General features: G+C 44.6%; 1 protein-coding gene across 1 annotated transcript in view; it reads right to left on the bottom strand.

The window, feature by feature from the left end:
- SLC4A8 (solute carrier family 4 member 8) overlaps positions 1-21368 on the bottom strand; it is an 846795-nt gene that overhangs the window by 111277 nt on the left and 714150 nt on the right. The window contains exon 17 of the mRNA XM_069653405.1: positions 13651-13764. Coding sequence (XP_069509506.1) covers positions 13651-13764 — 114 coding nt within the window. The remainder of the gene's footprint in view (positions 1-13650; positions 13765-21368) is intronic.

The raw sequence follows: 21368 nt of genomic DNA, 5'->3' as shown, positions 1-21368 counted from the left end.
GGGACATTACCGCGCCAGGTAATGCCCCGGGGCCTTTGTTAATTTTTCTATTATCTTTATTTATTTGCCTTATGGTTAACAGATTAGCCTTTAGCAAAACACATTAAAACACCATACGAAAATTAATGCAATACATACGTTTACACTACTTTTAAAACGAAGTCAATAAAATGTAAAACATTTGTACATAAGAATATTTCATCCGAGTTAATCATTCGATCCCATACATGATCTTGGGAAAACAGCAAGTCATGTTTAAAACACCTAGTTAACAGTGGTTTTCTTACAGGCAACAGATTTTCACTACTACCAAACGTTTCAGTCTTTCAACCTCGATGTGACACATTCTACATAATCTCTCGTTTCTTGCAATTCCTACGCGAGGACCAGAGACTTCGTTTGATAAAAACAAATTTAACCTGAACCTTAAAAACAAAGCTCTAAAAGCCTGAGATGGATGGTGTTTGCACAGATACTCCGGTAAAACATTAAAAAGGTTTAATATCATTGGGTGAACAATAAAAAAAGATTAGATTCCACAATCCTTTCTCTATTAGTTATCCAATCCAATTCATGTAGGCTGTGTTTCACTTTGGTTGGAGCATACGTCAGGTCTTCCATCTGTAACAATGGGCCCCGGGGCATTACCTGACTCGGTAATGGCCCCCTGGCGAGGGGCTTATGGCTTAAATCATTACTGGCACAGTACAATTGATGCAGCTATATCATGAAGTGTAAAAAGTGGTCGATTGCTCTTACCTGAAACTTGGTATTCTTATTTAAAGGAAAGGTGGCAACAGGGTTTGGGTGCAAGGAGAACAGGTAAAAAGGAGGCAGCCTTCGCTTCTGCCTTTTGACAGCTGTCCTGGAGTGTTGGCTCTATATGATTGCTTGGGTCAAATGACCCGTTTACAGGCCTATCAGGGGCCTTCCTGGGCATGTTCCGGGTAGAAGCCAACATAAAGTGGCGGGGGAGCGGGAGGCATTCAGCCAGTGTATTCCTTGAGCAATTAAATAGAAGTCAGTGGGTACTTATAAAACCCAAACAGCAAAATCAGAAATGTCAACATTTCCCTTTCACGCACAATGCTGAAAAATGTCCCGCTGATGAGACGCTCCCTGTGTGATCGGAGGTGCTGTCCCATACGCAACAGAGGTGCCCAGCTCACACAGGAGGTTTGTTTATGCCAATTCCAGAACACAAGTCAGGTGGTGGGAAAAACCTAGAACTTGCGAAACCCCATAAACAGGACTATTAGCTAACGCCAAAGACACAGCTATAGCGGCAGTATGCATTTTGATCTCCATCAAAAGAGCTCCATGCCAACAAATAAAAAGCGACAGCTCCACCTGGTACACAGGTCGGCATATCCATTTTAAATTGAAAAATGTGTGCAATTTTGATGGTCAAAATATTTCAGGCTAAAAGACTGACCTGTTTAAATATGGGTTGTATTAATGCTCCAAACCCCACGTCCACACATTTTTCCATAAAATACCAAAGTTAAATACACACTTAAGAAATGGGACAAATTTAACAATGTGCAATCCACAACCAGGAACAAATGGGTCAAATCGCACTTTGGACCTTCCAGATTTAAAAACTCATCACAACTCTGCATTACTGTCCAGTTAGAAGCTTATTGGCCTTCAACAAAGGCCCCCTGCTAAAGCCTCATGACTGTCTCAGCCGGTCTGGGTTGGAAGTGGTATCGTTACTACCAACCACCAATGTGCTCACTGGCGCCTGTTCGTACTGTTCACAAACCATAATATTTGCTTCTATTTGACCTATCTTGCTAACATGGCGGCTAGCTCTCAACCTCCGTTCGCCCATCAGTGCATTTACTTGCCAAGTACTCTAGAAATTCTGTGCCAACAAACTCCTAAATTGCATCGTCACATTTCCAAACTAGCCCCTTGTACCAGGTGGTGTGGCTTCTACCGGAATGTGCGCCCAAACAAATGTTTTCTCATGTTTATCTGCACAGAGGGCGCTAGAGAGACGTCCAAGATGGCGGCCTCCTTGTGAACTCCGTGAAGCTCCCCCGAGATCCTGATAAATCGCGGCTATCGTGATAGTGATATTAAGCCCTGACGCCAGCAATATTTAGACGAAGCGTTTGCGAACCAAAATTTGCAATTAATCAGCTCGTTACCTGACGCTTCGCCTCTGAACACCCGGCGGAAAGGACCCCCTCCTCCTCTTGCAGGACTGAAGGGCCGGGGGCGCGGGAAGGCAGTCGGCTGGGAGGAGCCTGCCTCCCGTTTGCAACATCCGGGCGGCGCGCATTTCAGGATAAGCTCCGAGACCGCTGGATGGCCCCGCGGTCACCGCTGCATCCGGGTGCGGCCTGAGAAGAGGGAGCGGCCCAACACCGGCACCAGGAAGAACGTAGAGGCAACCGGCCAAGACCTGCAGGAGCCCAGGTACGAGCGCCCTGCGCACGTACCTGCAGGAGCCCAGGTACGAGCGCCCTGCGCACCCCTAAGCCGCATACACACGCACGGCAGGCAGGCTGAACATCCCGATCTCCCCCGTGCGACAAGCAAGCAAGCGGCACAAGTCTCGAGGCTGCATCGGCCCGGAGGCCCGTTCCCTGAAAACAGGAGAGCTGCGGAGGGGGTCTCGAGGCGCAACACCGTTGCACATGTCGGAAGGGACAGCGAGGAATACTCGGCAGCGAGCGGTACCCCCGGACTCAAGCAACGAAATATAGCGGGGAGCCCTGATAGCCCTGAGGTTCCGAATATCCAGCTGAGGCACTATATACGGACGAGAGCCCCGAAAATCACTGCCACACCGCCTCCGGGGACACAGCCGGCCCTATCCACAACAAGAATGGGGAAAACCGATAGGTCACAGAGAAAGCCGACCTTTGAAAGCTGCTCCTCTACCAAAACGGGGCCCCCCCAACAGTAGATCGCAATCCCCCACCCAGGACCCACCGCAAGACGGAGAAGTGATGCAGGACTTCGACATCAGGGAAATACTACTTGATCTTAAAGCCGGCATAGGTGGCCTGGGAAGCAAACTGGATACACTCTCCTCCTAAGTAGACCAGCTCCAAGCCCGCAGACCGGCTGGATGCAGTCGAGCAGAGGGTCTCCGACCTTGACGATGGGGCGTCAGCCCTGACGACCAGAGTGTCCTCACTCGAGGCGCAAATGAGAGAGTGGTAATGGCCAAAAATGAGGACTTGGAATGTCGCCCCCGGCGCAATAACATAAGGATTGTCGGAGTCAGAGAGCATCATCCGACTTCCAAGCCGGTCTGCGGGCTTGGAGGACCACGTGGAGAAGATCTGCACTGACTTGTTTGGCCCTGAGATCCTGTCCAAGCTTTTCGTAGTCGAAAGAGCCCACAGAATTCCTAACTCAAGACCCATCCCGGGGGCGAACCCGTATCCCATCATAGCTAAGCTACTAAACTATGAGGATCGAGATGTAATCCTCAGGGCCACAGGACAAAGGGGATCTACTATACGAGGGAGATAAAATACAGTTCTTCCCAGACTTTTCACAAGCAGTCCAGACACAAAGACGGTCGTTCACAGCTGTGAAACGCAGGCTGCAAGAAAACCAAATTCAATATTCAATGCTATTCCCGGCGAAACTTCGCATCCAATTCGAGGGAAAAACTCAGTTTTTCAGCACGCCTGAAGAAACAAGTGACTACCTGAATCGCGCAGGCTGCAGACCGGCCCAAATAATGGTCTCCCACAAAGGGGACAACGACCAAGAACAGACCCGCCGTAAAGTTATCTCCAGGTGCAAAAACAAATTAAAGGCTTCCATTTTCCCTCAACGCAATACATTCATCATCGCGAAATAAAAGCGTAACAGTGGGAGGGAGCAAACCTCCTCTTGGAGGGCTACCAGCGCCCCTTGCACAGCAATGTTGACAGTTTGGTTTATTAGGGACTGTTTGTCGTGGGCCAGTTGGGGGTTGCCCACTCAAGGGAGGGATACGGGTTCAGTACGGCAGCCTTACACCCCACATTCCCATTCCACAACAATCACGCAGCACGAAGCTGTCCGTTCAGAAGCCAGGTTCTCCAGTCACTTACACGGATCAAGCCATCAGTCGCAACATCCAGACCTGTCAAACATGAACTCACCAGATCTCTCTGATGACAGTGCCAACACTTTTGCCACCTGGAACATCCGTGGGGGCAACCAGCCAGCGAAAGCAAGGAGAATCTTCCAGTACCTCCGCAGACACAAAATCAACATTGCCATACTGCAGGAAATTCATCTCCTGCCACAGTCGGAACTGCACTGGGCCAAATCCTGGGTCTGTCACAGGTATTTCTCATCGTACTCTTCCTATGCCAGGGGAGTCGCAATCTTAATAGACAGGAGAACGAACTTTAGTGTAATTGACTCGCAGAAAGACTGAGGGGAGAGCTCTGCTGGTGAGGGGGATAATCGCAGGAAAGGAAGTAATAATTGCGAACTCCTACGCACCGAATACGGATAGCCCAACCAACTTTAACTGGGTGATGTCCCAACTAGGATAGACCAATGCAGTAACCATGATACGGGGAGCGGACCTTAACACACCAATTGATCCCAGACTTGATAAATCCCACAACACAGCGGGCAATCCGTCCAAAGCCAGGGCTCATGTTCGGGAGGTCTGCCAGACGTTTGGCCTATCCGACACCTGGAGGCACCACAACCGAGATGCGAAGGACTATACATTCTACTCCGCCGTCCATAACACCAGTTCCCAGATTGATTACATCTTGTCGTCCACCCACAGCCGATTCGTCTGGGGGATGAGTCAAATTTTGCCACGCACCTTGTCCGACCACTCAATGGTCACTCTCGACGTCTCCCGTAGTGAACACAGCAGTTCCCGGCCTTAACTGGAGATTCAGCCTGGCACACTTGCCGATGCAGTTTTCGCAGATGAACTGTGCAAAGAAATAATGGCCTTCATCGAGACAAACGATGGCTCTGTTGACTCGCCCGTTTCCATCTGGGAAGCTCGAAAGTGCTTTGTTCGTAGCATATGCCTAGCTAAAGAAAATGGCATAATAAAACTGATCTGTAAAGATTTATCAAACAGTGAACAATGGCTGAAGACACTAGAGCTCCAGGTCCTCACTGCTCCAAACTAGCACACCCAAGCCAAACTTAAGGAAGAACTTCTGAAGTTCAAGGAAGCGGCCGAACGAGAGATAAAATTCTTGGGTCGCGGTCGCCAGGTCCGACAATATGGGGAAAGACAGAAACCAGGCGCTCTGTTAGCCCATCTACTGTCAATGGACAGAACCCCGACTCGAGTTGAATGCGTTAAAGACGATCAAGGGCAGCGAGTGTACACTGAGGAGGAAATTGCTCTCACATTTCGGAACTTTTATCAGAAACTGTACAGTTCAACAGGTATCTCAGATCCGAAATCTATAGAAGAGTATCTCGACGACACCCAGTTGTACTGGGTGGAGGCAGACCTACGAGAACCACTGAACGCACCGCTGACAGAGGAGGAAATTCTGGAAGCAATAAAATCCCTTCCAAACTCGAAAGCGCCAGGCCCAGACGGGCTCATTGGAGAGGTCTACAAAGCCCACGCGTCCATCCTCGCCCCACTCCTGCTTCACGCTTACGAAGAAGCAATCGAACGTGGAAGCCTTCCTCCCACACTGCGCGATGCCAACGTTATGGTGCTGCACAAAGCTGGCAAACCCGCAGATGACTGTGCATCTTACAGGCCGATCTCCTTAAAAAACCTGGACAATAAAATCCTAGCCGAAATACTCGCATCACGTCTCCTCCCTCTCATGCCAGCTCTGGTGATTAGAGACCAAGCCGGATTCATCCCAGGACGCAGCACCACATACGGCATCAGGAGACTGTTCGGGGCCATTGAGGCCATAGATCCAAAGCTACAAGCAATTGCGGTACTGCTCGACGCCGAGAAGGCGTTTGACTCTGTTGAATGGCCATTCATGATGGCAACGCTTAGGCAAATGGGCTTCACAATTTCTTTATCAAGTTAGTATCTCTGTTATACAACGACCCACGGTCCTATGTCACTCTAGGAAACACTAGATCCACAAGCATATCATTAGAGCGGGGAACACGACAAGGTTGCCCGCTTTCAGCCCCGATATTCGCCCTTATCATGGTACCCCTGCCATCGAGATTACGAAAAAACCACCTGCACCGAGGTCTTAAACTAGGCCCCCACAGGTTGATTGTCTCTCTTTACGCTGATGACGTCGTGTTGTTCGTCAGTGACCCCCAAGAGAATCTTAACCCTGTAATGCGCGAAGTGATAAGATTCGGCCAAATGTCAGGTCTTAAAACTAATCATTCCAAATCGGTAGTATTCCCCTCGACTCCCAATACAACTGAATGTACTGACGATCATGGTTTTAAATGGGAGCACTCAAAGGTGCGCTATTTGGGTAGTTACATGTCACGAGATCTACAAAGATAATTATGTTGCCACGTTAATCTCTCTGCAGGAACGTATACACAGGTGGAAATCGTTACCACTAACGCAATGAAGTAGAACATCCTTGACAAAAATGGTCGTTCTTCCTAAGCTTCTGTATCTATTCATAAACATCCCACTACTCCTCTCCAAATCCTTTCTCCATTCTCCAGAAAGTCAAGTCGGCAGTCCTGGAGCTAATATGGGCGGGTAAACCGGCTCGTGTCGCGTATAACACACTAGTTCTACCGACGTCGAAGGGAGGTCTGGCGCTCCCAGATATAGAAAAATACTATTGGGCGGTCCAGGCTCACTTCCTGAGCTTCTGGTATATGACTCACTTTGTTCGCCCACACGTGCAGGTGGAACAAGCCCTGGCCTCACCCGACTTGCTAAGTGCTGTCATCATAAATCAGATCCCAGTTCCGTACAGCACGCTCAACACAGTCTTGTCTACATACGCAATCTGGAAAAAGATGGCGGCCAAATATGGTGTGAATGTAAGATTCTCCCCTCTATTGCCTATCAGATTTATTCCCGGCATCCCCCTCACGAATGAAAAAGTATTCCTAATATGGGCTGACAAGGTTAACGTCCACTCCTTCGGAGACCTGTTCCCAGAGGGCACCTTTCTAACCCCACAAATGGCAAAGATAGGGGCGGAAACACTTCCCTAGATGTATTCCTTTACTTAAGACTTCGCCACACCTTACACAAAATATTTCCCTCATTTCCCAAACAACCCCCCACGTGGGAGTTACTGCATAACACGATTCAGGCGCAGGGGGACGGGAGGGGAGGTTAGTCTCGTTGCTATATAAATCCCTGGTGGTCGATATTGGGAAACCCAACCCTAAAACACAGCTAAAATGGGAAACTGCAATTCAGGAGACGATACCCACGGAGGATTGGTCCTATATCCTAGGTGAAACTCAAAAGGTCGCACTAAACACCCACTATAAACTAATACACTTCAATTTTCTACACCAAACATATTATACCCCAGTTAAGAAACACAAGCTTCACCCAGAAACGTCACCCCAATGCGATAGATGCGCAGCGGCCCGTGCAGACTTCCTCCACCTAGCGTGGGACTGCCCTGGAATAAGGCGTTTCTGGAACTTGGTTCTACAAACAACTGCCGACATCATAGGCGAACAGGTGACCCCCACTACCACTGGGGCCACTAATGGGTCTCACTAAATACCTGCAACCCGCATCACGTAAATTAGCATCCCTTCTTCTGGTGCTGGCCCGAAGGAGGATCGCCATGTCATGGAGCCGAGACCCACTACCCAAAATGGAAGACTGGAAAAAAGACATAACATACCTCCAGGACGTGGAAAGTGAATTTATAAGAACCCTACCATTGCATGCACGCCCCCCCGACATCTGGGGACCATATATTGCATATCTGCTAAATATTAATGAATCTTCTAACTCCGATTAATCTGATACCTGAAAGGAGATTATGGAACTAAGATCCTCAACACTCCACTGAATTTTTAAACTATCAGACTCTGATGGACTGTTTCGGGCTTGTTTCATCTTGGGGGGGTGGGAGGGGAGGCGGCCTCAGAGGGGAACTCGGGATTGGGTAACGTTGTGTTGTTTTTCTTCCTTCCATCTTCCCTTCATCTCCTCTCATGCCCCCCTCTTTTCCCTTCTTCCCTTTTTCCCTTTCCAATGGTTTCGACAGAGCACCATGTTGGTTCGTTTGTATTCAAAATTCAAAAATAAAGTTTAAAAAAAAATGTTTATCTGCACACCTGATGTAGCCCCATACCATGAGGTCAAGCTTTCCAGATTGTGCACCCACATAAATGTTGCTTTTTTCATGTTTATTTGCACAACTGACGTAGCCCTCGTACCGTGAGGGGAGGCTTTCCAGATTTCCATAAAAGAAAGCATAATTCTCAAAACTCTCACACTAACCCACAAATGCATATCTGGCACTGCACCCAGCTACCTTAACCAAAGCCTACGCCAGAAAATCACCACAACACCACTTAGGTCCAATGCCCACCCACATTTGTTCATTCCACGATTAAAGAATTCTAGATCAGGCAGATCCAGCTTCCCCATAACAGCACCCAGAATCTGGAACAAACTCCCTGCCAACATCACCAATGAACCCTCATTGAAAAAATTCAAGAAATTCCATAAAACTTGGCTTTTCGACAAATACTAACCATATTCCCGACCTTTGCCCAGTCTACTAATCACTACTGCCTATGCACTAAATGCTCCCTACCTTTCTACCGGCTTTTGTAACGCTAGCAACCTCACCTGCCTGTAAATTGGATATACACACTTTGGGGAATGTCATAAGGGCAACATGAATCCAAATGGCAAGCCCCATTATTCTACTATAGTATATTTAATGACCAATACTATGTACTCTTCGGCAAACTGTACTACTTTTTGATGTAATGTAACAACTGCAAACCGGACTGCTTTACTTATGTAATGTAACAACCAAGTCTAAGTACTCTGTAATCTACGCCGTGGTACCTACGGGTTTGGGCGTATAATAAATGCAATAAATAAAATTAAAATAAATTGTGCACCCACACAAATGTTGCTTTTGTGGGATATTATTACCCATGCCAAAGTTTCCCACTACACCCCTTTGCCAATGGGGGAAAGAAACTGCCAAAAATGGATGCGCTAACCCCTGTGCACCCCAAATCTGCAAAACTGTGCATGGTTCATAAATCACAAAGGCTGTACCACCCTGCCACACACACAGTCAAAGTTGGTGTAAAAACAGGACTCACTGAAAGCCAGTGGGTGCTGTTACCTGTCACACGAGGCAAGGCCACAGAAGTGGGCTAAAATCCAAAAGGCCTTTAAAATACAGTTTTTCCAATCAATTGCAACCTTCAAAGTGCTGTTTTGTCGCTAAATTCAGTCATGTTCCAAGTGAACTATTGAAATGAAAAGTGTGCTAAAACTACAGATCATCCAGTGCAGTCAGAGAAAACTGGGCCTCACTGACTGACAGCAGCTAAGAGATGTCCTTATGAAACACCAGTCCAGCAACAAATTGTTTTCAGTCACACAGGAAAAATGCGGATAAATATGGCAATTTATCAATTTCAGCTGCGCAGAGAAGGCTCCAAGAATAAGCAGAATATTTTCTTCCAGATGGCAGACAATTTCCAGCACTCAAAGACAGAATAATAATGAGTTGAATGTGTGGGTGCTGCATAAGAAAATAAGATGTACAAACCCAGTTTAAATGTCTTTTTTTTCTCTGAAGAAGTGCAAAATGTTCCTGTTTAAAGCATGTTTTTGTGAAGGGCTTAATTCCTTTAATTGTCAACATCCCATATAAACTCTGTTCATTTTAGATCTTTTAAATTAAAGATTTTAGTGAATCTTAAAGTAACCCAGTGGAGTTAACCGGTTAATTCTGATTGGACATGGCCCAGCCTGGGAAAGATGACACTTAATGTTGACATTAAGCTACTCCCAGGAGGAGGGGCAGGATGTGGAGGAGGTTTCTCAGTGAACTTCAAAGGACTGGCCATTTGCCCACTTGGGAAGTAAGGGAAAAAAAACCTGGCCTGGATTTTGAATGGAAATTACTTATTTTGCCTAAGAACCTTTTAACATGACAGCCAAAATAAGTAGACGAGTGAAAAATACATACTTATAAATCTGAACTTATGCTAGACATTTGAAGATTTGGTAGGAGTTCTTAAGGAATCAAAGATACACCAAAACACTGATCATGGCAAAACTATTAATGTTGCAAATATGATATTTTATACCCACATTCTAGGAGTCATCGCCCAGAAATGTATTGAATTAGAAATTGTTAGGCCAAACTGTTATGGTTAAAATTGATGAAATTCCACAGAACGAAGACAGCTCTCACAGAGCTGGGAATGGGACGCCAGCATAACACATAAAAAAATGTAATGCATGTGTCTGATTTTAGTAGAGGGCATAATTATAAAAATGTGTATTTAAAATTGTGGTTCAAATCAATGTGCGAGTTCCTAAATCCCATCGTAAAGATGATAGCTTTTCTGACTGCCAACCAGAACAAGGAAAGTGCCTTTGGCCACTCACAGCCGCGGGGGTGCGGTTTGAAATTCTGCCCACACCATAAACTTTGTGATGTCATTTGGTAGGATAGGAACCTCACCATACATACACACTGCTTCCTGAACACATCCAGAATTCCGTGCAGCGCTTTGCTCCAGAACTCTTCACCTTGCAGCTGATTCCAGACTTCTTTGCAGAATCCAGGCTTTAGCACTGCTGAACTCTTTTTAGATAGACCCAATTTCAACCATCCCAAACTTAAGAGAATTTAATTCTGATCCAGTCTGGTTTGCTGCCATTAAGGCTTGCCTGCTGAAACTCGCATCCTGCTAATCTGCCGTGTCCAGTGACCAGAAGGGCTGATCCATTCCAAATCCAGATGAGGTGACGTCCCAATTGACCAGAACCGCCCAGCTGACTGATCCCTCCAGAAGTGCCCTGCTGCCGGTAGACCCGATCCGATGACCATAACTCTGACGGTCCAATCTTAATTACAAGGGACTGTAAGTATCAACAGGAATAACAGTGACCCATAGTATATTTGCCTTGTTTTATCCCAATATCAACCCATCCCATCTTTAACTTCAGAACGCCAATACTGTCAGAACCATTCTTGTGCTGATTTTTCTCTCATCTGTTTTTATTAAACCATAACCCATCAGTGATTTGGATTAAATAAAGTAATTCCCATAAGAACGGAAGCTAGAGTATCATACATGAGGAGTTACGATCGGCTGTGAGTAACCGATTCATGTGTGACATTCTCTTTTCCATAGTCATAAATATAGTGTAATAAAACCAATCTTTTAAACCGGAATTTCTGCTTTTATCTGCGCCTATTTTTCAAAAACGCCTCTTATTAAAACTTCTATAACTTCTTCAATTCTATAGATAGAAACCTAATTTCACCTCTCACTTATACCCAAGACCCTCAGCTACATCCACAACTAAACAGTGAATTTTACCCCTTTTTTTTTAATCAAAAATCGCATAGTGAAATTTTGCCGCAAATTTACATTTCACCAAAGTTTTACACATGTCTTTTTCCCCATTCAAAGTTTTCTTCAATCCCATCCTGATCTAAAGTGTGTACTGTTTATCTTGTCGCTCATGTGTGTTAGGACCCGTTTAGTGTTGCTTTCATAAGAATTTCTATCAATTTAAGCATTTTTGCCCATTTTGTGTCACAAAGCCATTTTCAACTGTCATTTTAAAAGTGTCAATTTCCAAAAACGGTTTTGTCTCTGGTTTGTGGAGGGAAGATTGCATTCATTGCCTTTCATTCCTGAATATCTGCTGCTTACTGACATCTGTGTAGGATTGCTCATTTGTGCCTTAAAAACTTTGCAGGGGGAAATATTAACCTAAACACTATTTGTTCACAAACCAAAATTGTTCTTTTTCCTGTGTTTTACATTCTGCATTATTATAAGTGAATTCAATTGCTTTACTTATTTTTTAATTGTATTGTCACCGCTTGGTGATTTCTGCCCCATATATATATATATATATATATATATATATATATATATATATATATATATATATATTAAAACTTGTGTGATTTGAATTTAAATAAATAAAGGTTTTCTTTTACCAACTAGCCTGATTCCTGGTCCAGTGTGACCTGGGGGGTATTTTGAGACGGGTGTGATATGAGTGGTATATCATTCAGAATATTGAACCTATAGACACAGAAAAAAAATAAGTATTTCATTTGTGCACTACATGCTAGGCGAGACCCGGGTGTGTGCCCGATTGAAATCCTTGACACTTTTTCATGTTTATTTGCACAACTGACGTAGCCCCCGTACCATGAGGGGAGGGTTTCTAGATTGTGCACCAACACAAATGTTGCTTTTTCATGTTTATTTGCTTTACCAGATTGTACACTCACAAACTACCCTTATGTTGTAACTTTTAAGCGTGGTCCTCCACATGGTGGAGGGTGCTATCGCACTTGTACTGCAACTAGCGCCTTGATGTCTCAAGGCTTTGTGCGATGCTATAAATGTAAATAAAGATTGAAACAGTAAATATACTCAAGAATTCCGCAAAGGATTCAAAGTGCCAGTTCTATAACTCCCCAAAGCACTAGATCACTCACCCCCCAAAATAGGGCCAGACCTACCTTGATCTGTCTAGATTATTGCCTGTGAAATTTGTATTCTTGAAATGCTCATCTTGGGACACTGCTGCAATATATGTTTGCTTAATTTGTTCTTCCTCATTAGTTATGGGGGCGGTGAGGGGCGTGTGGATAGAACTGGCCTTTGTTGATTTTCTTCTTATTGCATTCATTAAGCAAATTGTATTGTTCAATTCTTAAAATCTTAATTAAAACGTTTAAAAAAAAATAATAGAGTACATAATGTGAACCAGTATTCGAGGGAAACACACAGAAAATCACAGAACCCTTTTGTTGTCAAAATACTGGTCTAGTGAAGAAAGCTGCTATGAAACATGATTTAACATCAGATAGGACTTTTCGGAATTGCCAATGCCAAAAAACGTGCGCCTGCTTGTTGATGTACCCCGCACATGTGCGACGACTATGAACAATGTTTAGTTACATCAGGCCGTTCCACTAAATTTTGTGTATATTGCATTTGCCCTAGGCACACCCAAGGGCACACAAACACTAGCAAGCTGCTCTTTGGCCGAGTCACACATGTGATTCTTTGTGCAGGCCTTTTCACTTCAGTGGGTCAGCCTCAAGAATGAGTCTGCCAGGGGTGGTCCTGCTACAGAGCAAAGTGCATTGTGAGTTACAACAGGGTGCATGTTGATCTTCGGCTGATCTGGGTCTGGTCTTGTTAGGGGGCAGGCACAGGTTCTCGGGCCCACAACCTCCAAGGTACCCAATGATAAAGAGTTGTTAAATAGACATTCTTTTGAAAAGTCTACAATTGGGTCATGCACTTATACTTGATTCGACCAGATACATATACATACACTTGGGATCCACAAGTTCCCCCAAAGAGTTCTGCATACTCTCTACAAAGCAACAATCAAAATAAAAAAAAAAACACACTAAGGAGTCAGGAAAAGGGTACACAGAGCTTGCTTGAGAACTCTGCTTCTGGTTGAGCTCTAGCCATGGAAGAAGAGAGGAAGGTTTGGAACGTTCATGCGATTACCTTGAATTCACTTGGGACTTGCAGCTTCGGGGACGGAACGCCAATTAAGTAGTCCACAATCACCATGGTCAGGATGGTCAGGAACACGGCAAAATCACTGACCATGGAGCGCACCTGTGGACGGGAAGCAAGACAATGGCGTGTTAGGTTAGTGGGCTTTACACCACAGAGCGCTGCCAAATGCATGATCTCCAGGCGCTGCTACTCAAAGTCAACACCACAAACCCTTGTGGGACAGAGCGGGGAGGAAAGACTGCTAGAAAAGAAGGACACAGTTGTTTGTAATGTGCAAATCTTAAATGCATCCATCCACAGTTGTCAAGCAAGGCCTCCCTCGTGGGAGATGGTACTGGGCACTGCAGCCTTGCAGAGATTTCCAGGTCCAAGAGCAGGCCGATTAGATATTCCAAAGTCCTGGAAGAAAAGAAGGGATTCTTCCAGGAAAGGGAAATTCAGCAAGGGAGAGAACAACGAGAACAAAAAGGGACCTATTCGGCGGGCGAGACCGGTTAGGCAGAATTACATGCAGTACCCTTTGGGAACAATACACACAATTAAGACTACAGGTGTAAGCACAATCTCACCTTTGGTAAGCCTATACTACACAGTTATGAGGTAGCAGTGGCTGAGCAGCCAGACATCTCAAGAGGAATGTGAGCAGTACAAGCTGTTACACAAAGGACTTGCAATCACAGTAGTTCAAACAAATACTATTCAAGGTTTCTTGGTAAAAGAATATACATTTATTTACACAGTCAGTTGGCAAACATTCCACTAGTAAGAAGCAGCTTAATATCACAATCTAATACACTACAGTACACAACCAATAAGTTTCTGAACAAGTTAGGCTCTCCTGAAGTGGGAGCAAAATGGCACTTCAGTAAATTTCAAAAGGGGTAGAAAGACAAAGGTTAAAACAATTAAAGCACAATTACTTTCATAGGCAGGGCAAATAGTTTCAGTTCACTAGAACTGGCAATGCAATCCAATAGGCCTGGGCCAAAGTCAATGGTTCGGAGTCTTGGGTAGGATAGCACAGTCCTGGTAGTAAACGGTTAAGTCTTTGCCAAAGTTCGAGGAAGTAGTTTGCCAGAAAAAGAGTTATGTCAGTTTAGGAGCGAACAAGACCAAAGTTGGGAAAGTTTCACAAACATTCACCACAGCAGAAAAGATTTCCACACCACGTTTGCACAGTACCTTAGGTATGACAACAAGCTGTAGCTGAGGCAGTTGTTCCAGGCAGTTCCTGCAGATCTCACTGTTCCTGAGCTCCAGTCGTGGGGACAAGAAGGACGCCGTCGGGAGGTTCCTGCACTGCCCAGGTAAGAGGCCACAAGCTTGGCTAAGCATCGGTTTTACGGATTTAAGTGCCTTAAAGTCTCTAACTGGTATCCTCACTGGCTATCTGGTTTTCAACAGCACTCTGATGAAAAGTCGACCAGTATGTAGACGGTGTCCAGGTGGCTTATGAGTTGGTTGTTCCCACCAGCTCAAGGGAAGAAGTCGTTCTTGAAGAGGCTTCTTTGTCGATGGAGTTTCAGGCAATTCAGACCTGCAGCAGGACTTCACCGGGCAAACCAACGGTCCAGGAGTTGCAGCAGTCGTCTTCCTTCAGCTTGTCTTCGGTTCCAGTGGTCGACTCTGCCTTCCAAGTCCCAGAAACCTGCTTTTAAACAGTTTTCTCCCATTCATCCCAGCCTAGCTGCCACTCACCCAGCAGAGTGGCTGTCCTTGCCGGACAGTCAGCCAGCCAATCATGCCAGAGTGCATTCAGGTCTCCTAGGAGACTAAGCACAGGGAGTTTCGGGCACCTCCCTCACATCCTGTCCACCCCAGACACACTGGCACCAGAGGAGGGCCTCAGCACTGTAGCCAGCCAAAAGGCATCGAACATAGCGACCAAACCTGGTTTGGCACGCAGAGTTAAACATAAGAAGGACCTTTCCTAAAAGAAACTGCGAAAAAAGATGACCGCAGTCTGTTTTTATAGAGGGGTCATGGGCGCCATATTGAAAAACATGGCTGACCCAAGCCATTTTAAGAGGAAAGGGTAAAAGACTGTTGCATGAGTGTTTAGACATGGGGGATGCTAGGCAACCCCTCCAGCACTCTTTAGGAAGATAGTGTGTGCTGGGTCTATGAATTTAAAAAGACTAGCAAAGTCAATTTAACTTTATATGCTCTGGGAAACAGTAGTCAATCCCAGAGAAGGTATTTAAACCTTGGGGAGTCTGAAAGACAGCCCTGGCCACTGCACTGAAGGTGCTGTGTGACACAAGAAAAACATGATGCCTATGGAGTTATTTAAAACCCCATTTACAAAGAACACAAAAGTAAAACACATTGGAAATGAAAAAGTCCCAAAATATAGCAAAAGAGCTGGCGGGCTCTAAGGTAGAGGGAATTTAGCACTTGGGTGAGAATTCTCCCTAACAAGACCGCCTTCCAAAGTCTGAGATTCATAGCTAATGAGTGAGCATTCAAATGTCCGTTTCAAGGGACTTTTGGCACTGAACAATATTTAAAACAATAATAGTAATTTTGGACGGGTGACATCTTCACAAGGTTAAACATTACAATTAATCAATCAAGAATTCAATAACATGTACTTAGAAAATTTAGCAGCTTAAAGCTATGACTAGGGGAAATTCTGGCAACTTTTGAAGAATTAAAACAAAATAAATCAGCAGGAAAAAAAAGGTAAAAACCACAGGGAAGAGCTGGACTGTCTCCAAGGATGTACATAGACTTGCCTGTAAAATATCAGAAATCACAGCCACCCACTAGCAGGACGCCAGCGAGCATGCTATAGCCATTCTCTGAGACTGAAATACTTTACTGGCAATATTGAACACAATAAAGTAACCAGCACATCAGGACGACTACCTGCTCCTCCTTTATAGAAATAAAGCGGTTCAAATATGAGCTTTATCACAATACAAACAAGCGAGTTACCTTGAAAGGAGAAAGAAAAACCCACTAACAGAAGAGGCGAGAGAGAAAGTGGCATAAGAAATTAAGGCAGAATATCAGGAGTCACCAGAGCTTGACAGAGACCATTATTTTTCTATGATATCAGGTTAAAGTATTATGAAATTATACTAGGCATATCACAGCTAACCACACATTTCTGTTCTCACAGTCAATGATATGTGGATTTAGCTGTCAAGCCCCTGGACCCTACTTATGTGATATGATGGAATCACCAACCTTTGCTCATGAAGAGAAGCTCAGTAGACTCTAGAGGTCAGAGGAAACCTCCGACGCCATGACTACTCAGAGGTGGATATGAAATAATGGAATGGATATGTTTCAACTAACTGATTGCACTGACTTTCTTTATTCTTCAATTAATTGCATTGATTTTCTCTACTCTTTCAAGAATCTTTTCTTTGTCAATTTAATGCTTGAATGAATAGAGTATTCTTCTCACCAGATTGTACATATTTGTTTTCCTTCTAATATTTTCATTTAGTATGTCGTTTTTAAAGTTTTTTTGGTACATTGCCAATATTCTTGATTTTTAAAAAAGGGAATAAATATCACTTTTCTATTGAAATTACACATGAACGTCTCTCTGAGTTGGGGACACTAGACATGATATTTCTGCTGATACAAGTTGTTCACTAAAGAAGTACATACAGAATACTGAATCAGTTTTTCTACAGCGTGGACTATATATCTTGATTACATTTGCCCCCACCACTGCTGGCCACAACGGCACCCCTTATTAGTTAGGGTATATGAGCCCCCTCTTCCTGTGGCTCCAGAACATAAGACGTAGTCAGACTCTAGCAAGTACAGGAACTATTGGTGACTAAGAAAGGTACAGAGCCCCATGATTTTGCTAGTTGTGGTTCCAAGTGGAGAGGAAACGCATGCCACAGGCTGACAGGTGCGGTTGGCGAGACAAACAAATCCTAGAGGTGGCACCAGAAGGAAGCTTCCTTTAAGGAGAACATAAGGGCATTGCAGCCTCATACTCGGGGAATCTTGCTACACCATCATAACTTTGGGTGGCTGTGAACACAAGACTGCCTGACTGCAAACCACCTATTTGTGAGCTTCGTGTACAGAGCTGTGGTGCAACCCAAATTACACACACAAACACACACACTTGAAGTCAGTAGTTCAATCAGGCCCCAGTTAATCAGAGGGTCCAGCCCCTTTTGCACACAAGTGCTAACAATTTTCCAACCATGACCTCAATCCTAAACTGGGAGGAGTATAAGAGGGAGAGAGAGAGACTGGAGAGAGTGGACAGTTAGAGGGTGATGGAGAGGATGAGTGAGCAGGCAATGAAAGATCAGGAGCAGGGAGAAGAATGAGACGATAGAGGGTAATGGGGAGGAAGGAGGATCGGTAGAAGGAAAAAGAAAGAGGGCACCTTTGTGAAGGTAAAGTCAAGAAGGAGGAGATAAAGCAAAACAACCAGAAGGAGGATGAAGGAACCTGGCTAGAAACATTTATTGGAAGGAGAGGAGTGGTGAGGAGAAAAGCGACCCATCAGAGAGGAGAAGGAAAGGATGAGTGAGACTAGAAACGGGGTCAAAGGATGAGGAATAGAAAGTTCAGAAGAGAGAAGGGCAAGCTGACCGATCCCAATGACGGCTAAACCACACAGGCCCGGGAGTAGAGTGAACATTAAAATGAGGCAGGTTGCCTTAGTGAAGGGAGCATTGGTGAAAGACCAAGGTAACTGGGTGAGGACTGTGAAAGTCTTGTTTACCTGGGTCCAAGAGCTAGTGGGCACCAGCACATGCAACCATGAGGGGAAACCCTTAGAGATAGGCTAGCTGTGAGCCAGACAACAACCAGTTCTGGGTGCACCAGCAGGAGCATCAGGGAAAATAAGGGCAGTAGGAGATATTACATTACCTGGTAGCAAGCCAACCAGATCAGGTGGGAATGGCGAGTACACCAACAACACTCAACCTATTTGCCCAGCAGTCTGGTGCCAAGTGTGGGCTGAGCTAGAGGTTCCCTAGGGTTTCTAGGGCAGGGGATATTCCAGAAGGGTGAGCCGGGTACTGGCTGGAAGAAAGCAAGTAGACCAAGATCATGCACTTTTTAATCCCAAAGTCAAGACACTCTTAGGTGCGCTTATCAATGCGCGCTCCCTCCCAGCGCATGCTCTAGACATTGCTGATATGATTACGTGTGAAAACCTCAATTTACTGGCCATCACGGAAACTTGGTTGCATCCTGCAGCCGGCCCCTCCTTATCTCTGGCAGTCCCTGATAATTATTCCATCATCAGATGTGACAGGGATACAAACCAAGCTAAGGGCGGCGGAATAGCTGTCATCTTCAAAAGTTCCCTGGTACTCAGTGTGATTCCTAACATTCAAATACCATTCGCAGAACTTCTCGCCTGTAAACTCCCAATTTCACCTAATCAAAAGGCCACAGTTTACCTTATCTATAGGCCCCCAGGACCTACCTCGTCATTTAGTGAGGATATTTCTGCCATTCTTGCCACTAACACTAAGCCTAACTCCCATGTCCTCCTACTTGGTGACCTTAATCTAGGATACCAAGATGCAAACTACTCCAAAGCTACTGATCTCGCTAACAAGTTAACTGACTTTAGACTCAATCAACACATTACAGTGCCTACTCACATTGAGGGTCGTACCCTTGATTGGATTGCCGACATGAATTGCTCTCTTAATTTGATCTCAGTAACTCCATGTCTGTGGTCTGACCATTATCAAATAATTTTCGAAATACATTCCTCGTATCACTCTCTGAAACCCAATGTTGCCCCGTCTATCATAACATGGAACAAAAAGGACATTACCTCAGAGAAACTTCTCCCCATCATTCTTCCGTTACTCAATACAGCGATATCCTCCTGCTTAGATCCCACAGTCTTAGTGGATGCCTACAATCAAGCCATGCTAAAAGCTCTTAACATCATTGCACCGCTAAAGGCACGCAAACAAAAACCTCGCCTTCATCTGAACTCTTGGTTTACTCCACAATTTAGAGACTTGCGTAAAAGAAAAAAGAAAGGCTGAGGCTCTTTGGAAAAGGTCACCCTCGCTAATCAACAAGAACATAGCCTTTGCTTCCTCCACTTAAAAAGATGTTCATAACAAACGTATCCTGAAAGCCCAATCTAACACGAAGGAACTCTTCAAGATTGTAAAGGAACTTGAGTCCCTGATAGCCCCTTTACACACCTTTATCCCAGACACTCTTTGGTGTACCAATATTCAAAAAGCATTGTAGATAAAAATCACCACTCTTCAATCTAAAATTAATGCTAAAAGTAACCTCATTGACTCTACATTGAACGCTCCTCTACTCAATTTACCTACCCTGGAACCTACCTGCAAACCATTTAGCTTCTCTCCCCTTACCATGGAGGAAGTAGAAAACATAAGGAAGCTTAAGCCCTCAAATTGCCAAGGCGATACATGCGCCGCTCCTATTATTAAAGACGCGGCTCATGACTTTGTGCCTTTTATCACCACATTTATACATGCATCTTTCAGATCTGGCATTGTCCCTGATAACCTTAAGGATGCCTGGGTCATTCCTTTAATCAAAAAACCTACTCTTGATCAAAGCAACCCTTTTAACTATCGACCCATCACTACCGTGCCATTTCTTAAAAATCTTGGACCGTGCCACCTATTTACAAATTTAGGACTACCTTGAAGCAAACTAACTACTGGGACTCCATCAATCTGGCTTCCGTCCTAGACGGTGTTCAGTCATAATATCGAGAAAAAAAATGTCGAAAGACAATAATTTCGAAAAAATAATGTCGAAAAAAATAAATATTGAATTCTTTATTTATAGTTGTTTTTGGGTTTCGCGAGTAAAAAAGTGGGGTTAGGGGGGAACCCCCCTTTTCAAATAAAAAACGTAGTGAAAAAGAAATTAGATTTTTTTTTCCCAACATTTTCTCGAAATTATGACTTTCGACATTTTTGTATTCGATATTATCACTATAAAAAATCCTAGACATGGTACAGAAACTGCCTTGATTGATTTGAAAACTCAAATTGAGGTCCTCAAAGACATGGGTAAGTTAGCACTCCTCTTACTTGACCTCTCCGCAGCCTTTGATCTAGTTGATCATAACATTTTGTGTCACCACCTCAAAACTGCAGCTCACTTCTCCGATGAAGCCTCCTCATTGATCCGTTCCTTCTTGTCTAATAGAACCTTGAGGGTCTTCTCTCCTCTGGCCTTCGCAGAACCAGCACCTGTCCCTTGCGGAGTCCCACAGGGGTCCTGTGTGTTCCCCCACGTTATATAACGTGTTTACCAAGCCTCTTTTCGACATACTTGACTATCTGGGTGTCTCCTACACTAATTACGCTGACGACACCCAGATACTCATTCCACTCACTGGTGGCTATACTGCTGACACGAGAGCTCTTAATGAAATCTACTCAGTCATCCAGGCCTGGATGGCACATCATGGGCTTTGCCTTAATAATGAAAAAACTGAGTTACTGATCCTCGGTTCGAATGTCAAATTGGCTAAACTTGATTCTGTGTATAATTCCTTCACTATTGATGGTAATAATATTAAAGTATCCAAAGTAACTAAAACTCTTGGCATCTATTTGGACTCAACACTATCTTACCAGACAGACCAATGCGATGGTGTCTGCTTCGGGCTATACATGTAAGCCGATTACAGTGTGCAGACCGTTTCTGACAACCGTAAATCGTATCATCCTTGCCAGAAGCTT

This window comes from Ambystoma mexicanum, chromosome 3q (assembly GCF_040938575.1).
Source record: "Ambystoma mexicanum isolate Mex_15411 chromosome 3q, UKY_AmexF1_1, whole genome shotgun sequence".
NCBI classification, from domain to species: domain Eukaryota; kingdom Metazoa; phylum Chordata; class Amphibia; order Caudata; family Ambystomatidae; genus Ambystoma; species Ambystoma mexicanum.
The sequence above is the reverse complement of the archived record's forward strand: the minus strand, read 5'-3'. Positions and strand labels throughout refer to the sequence as shown.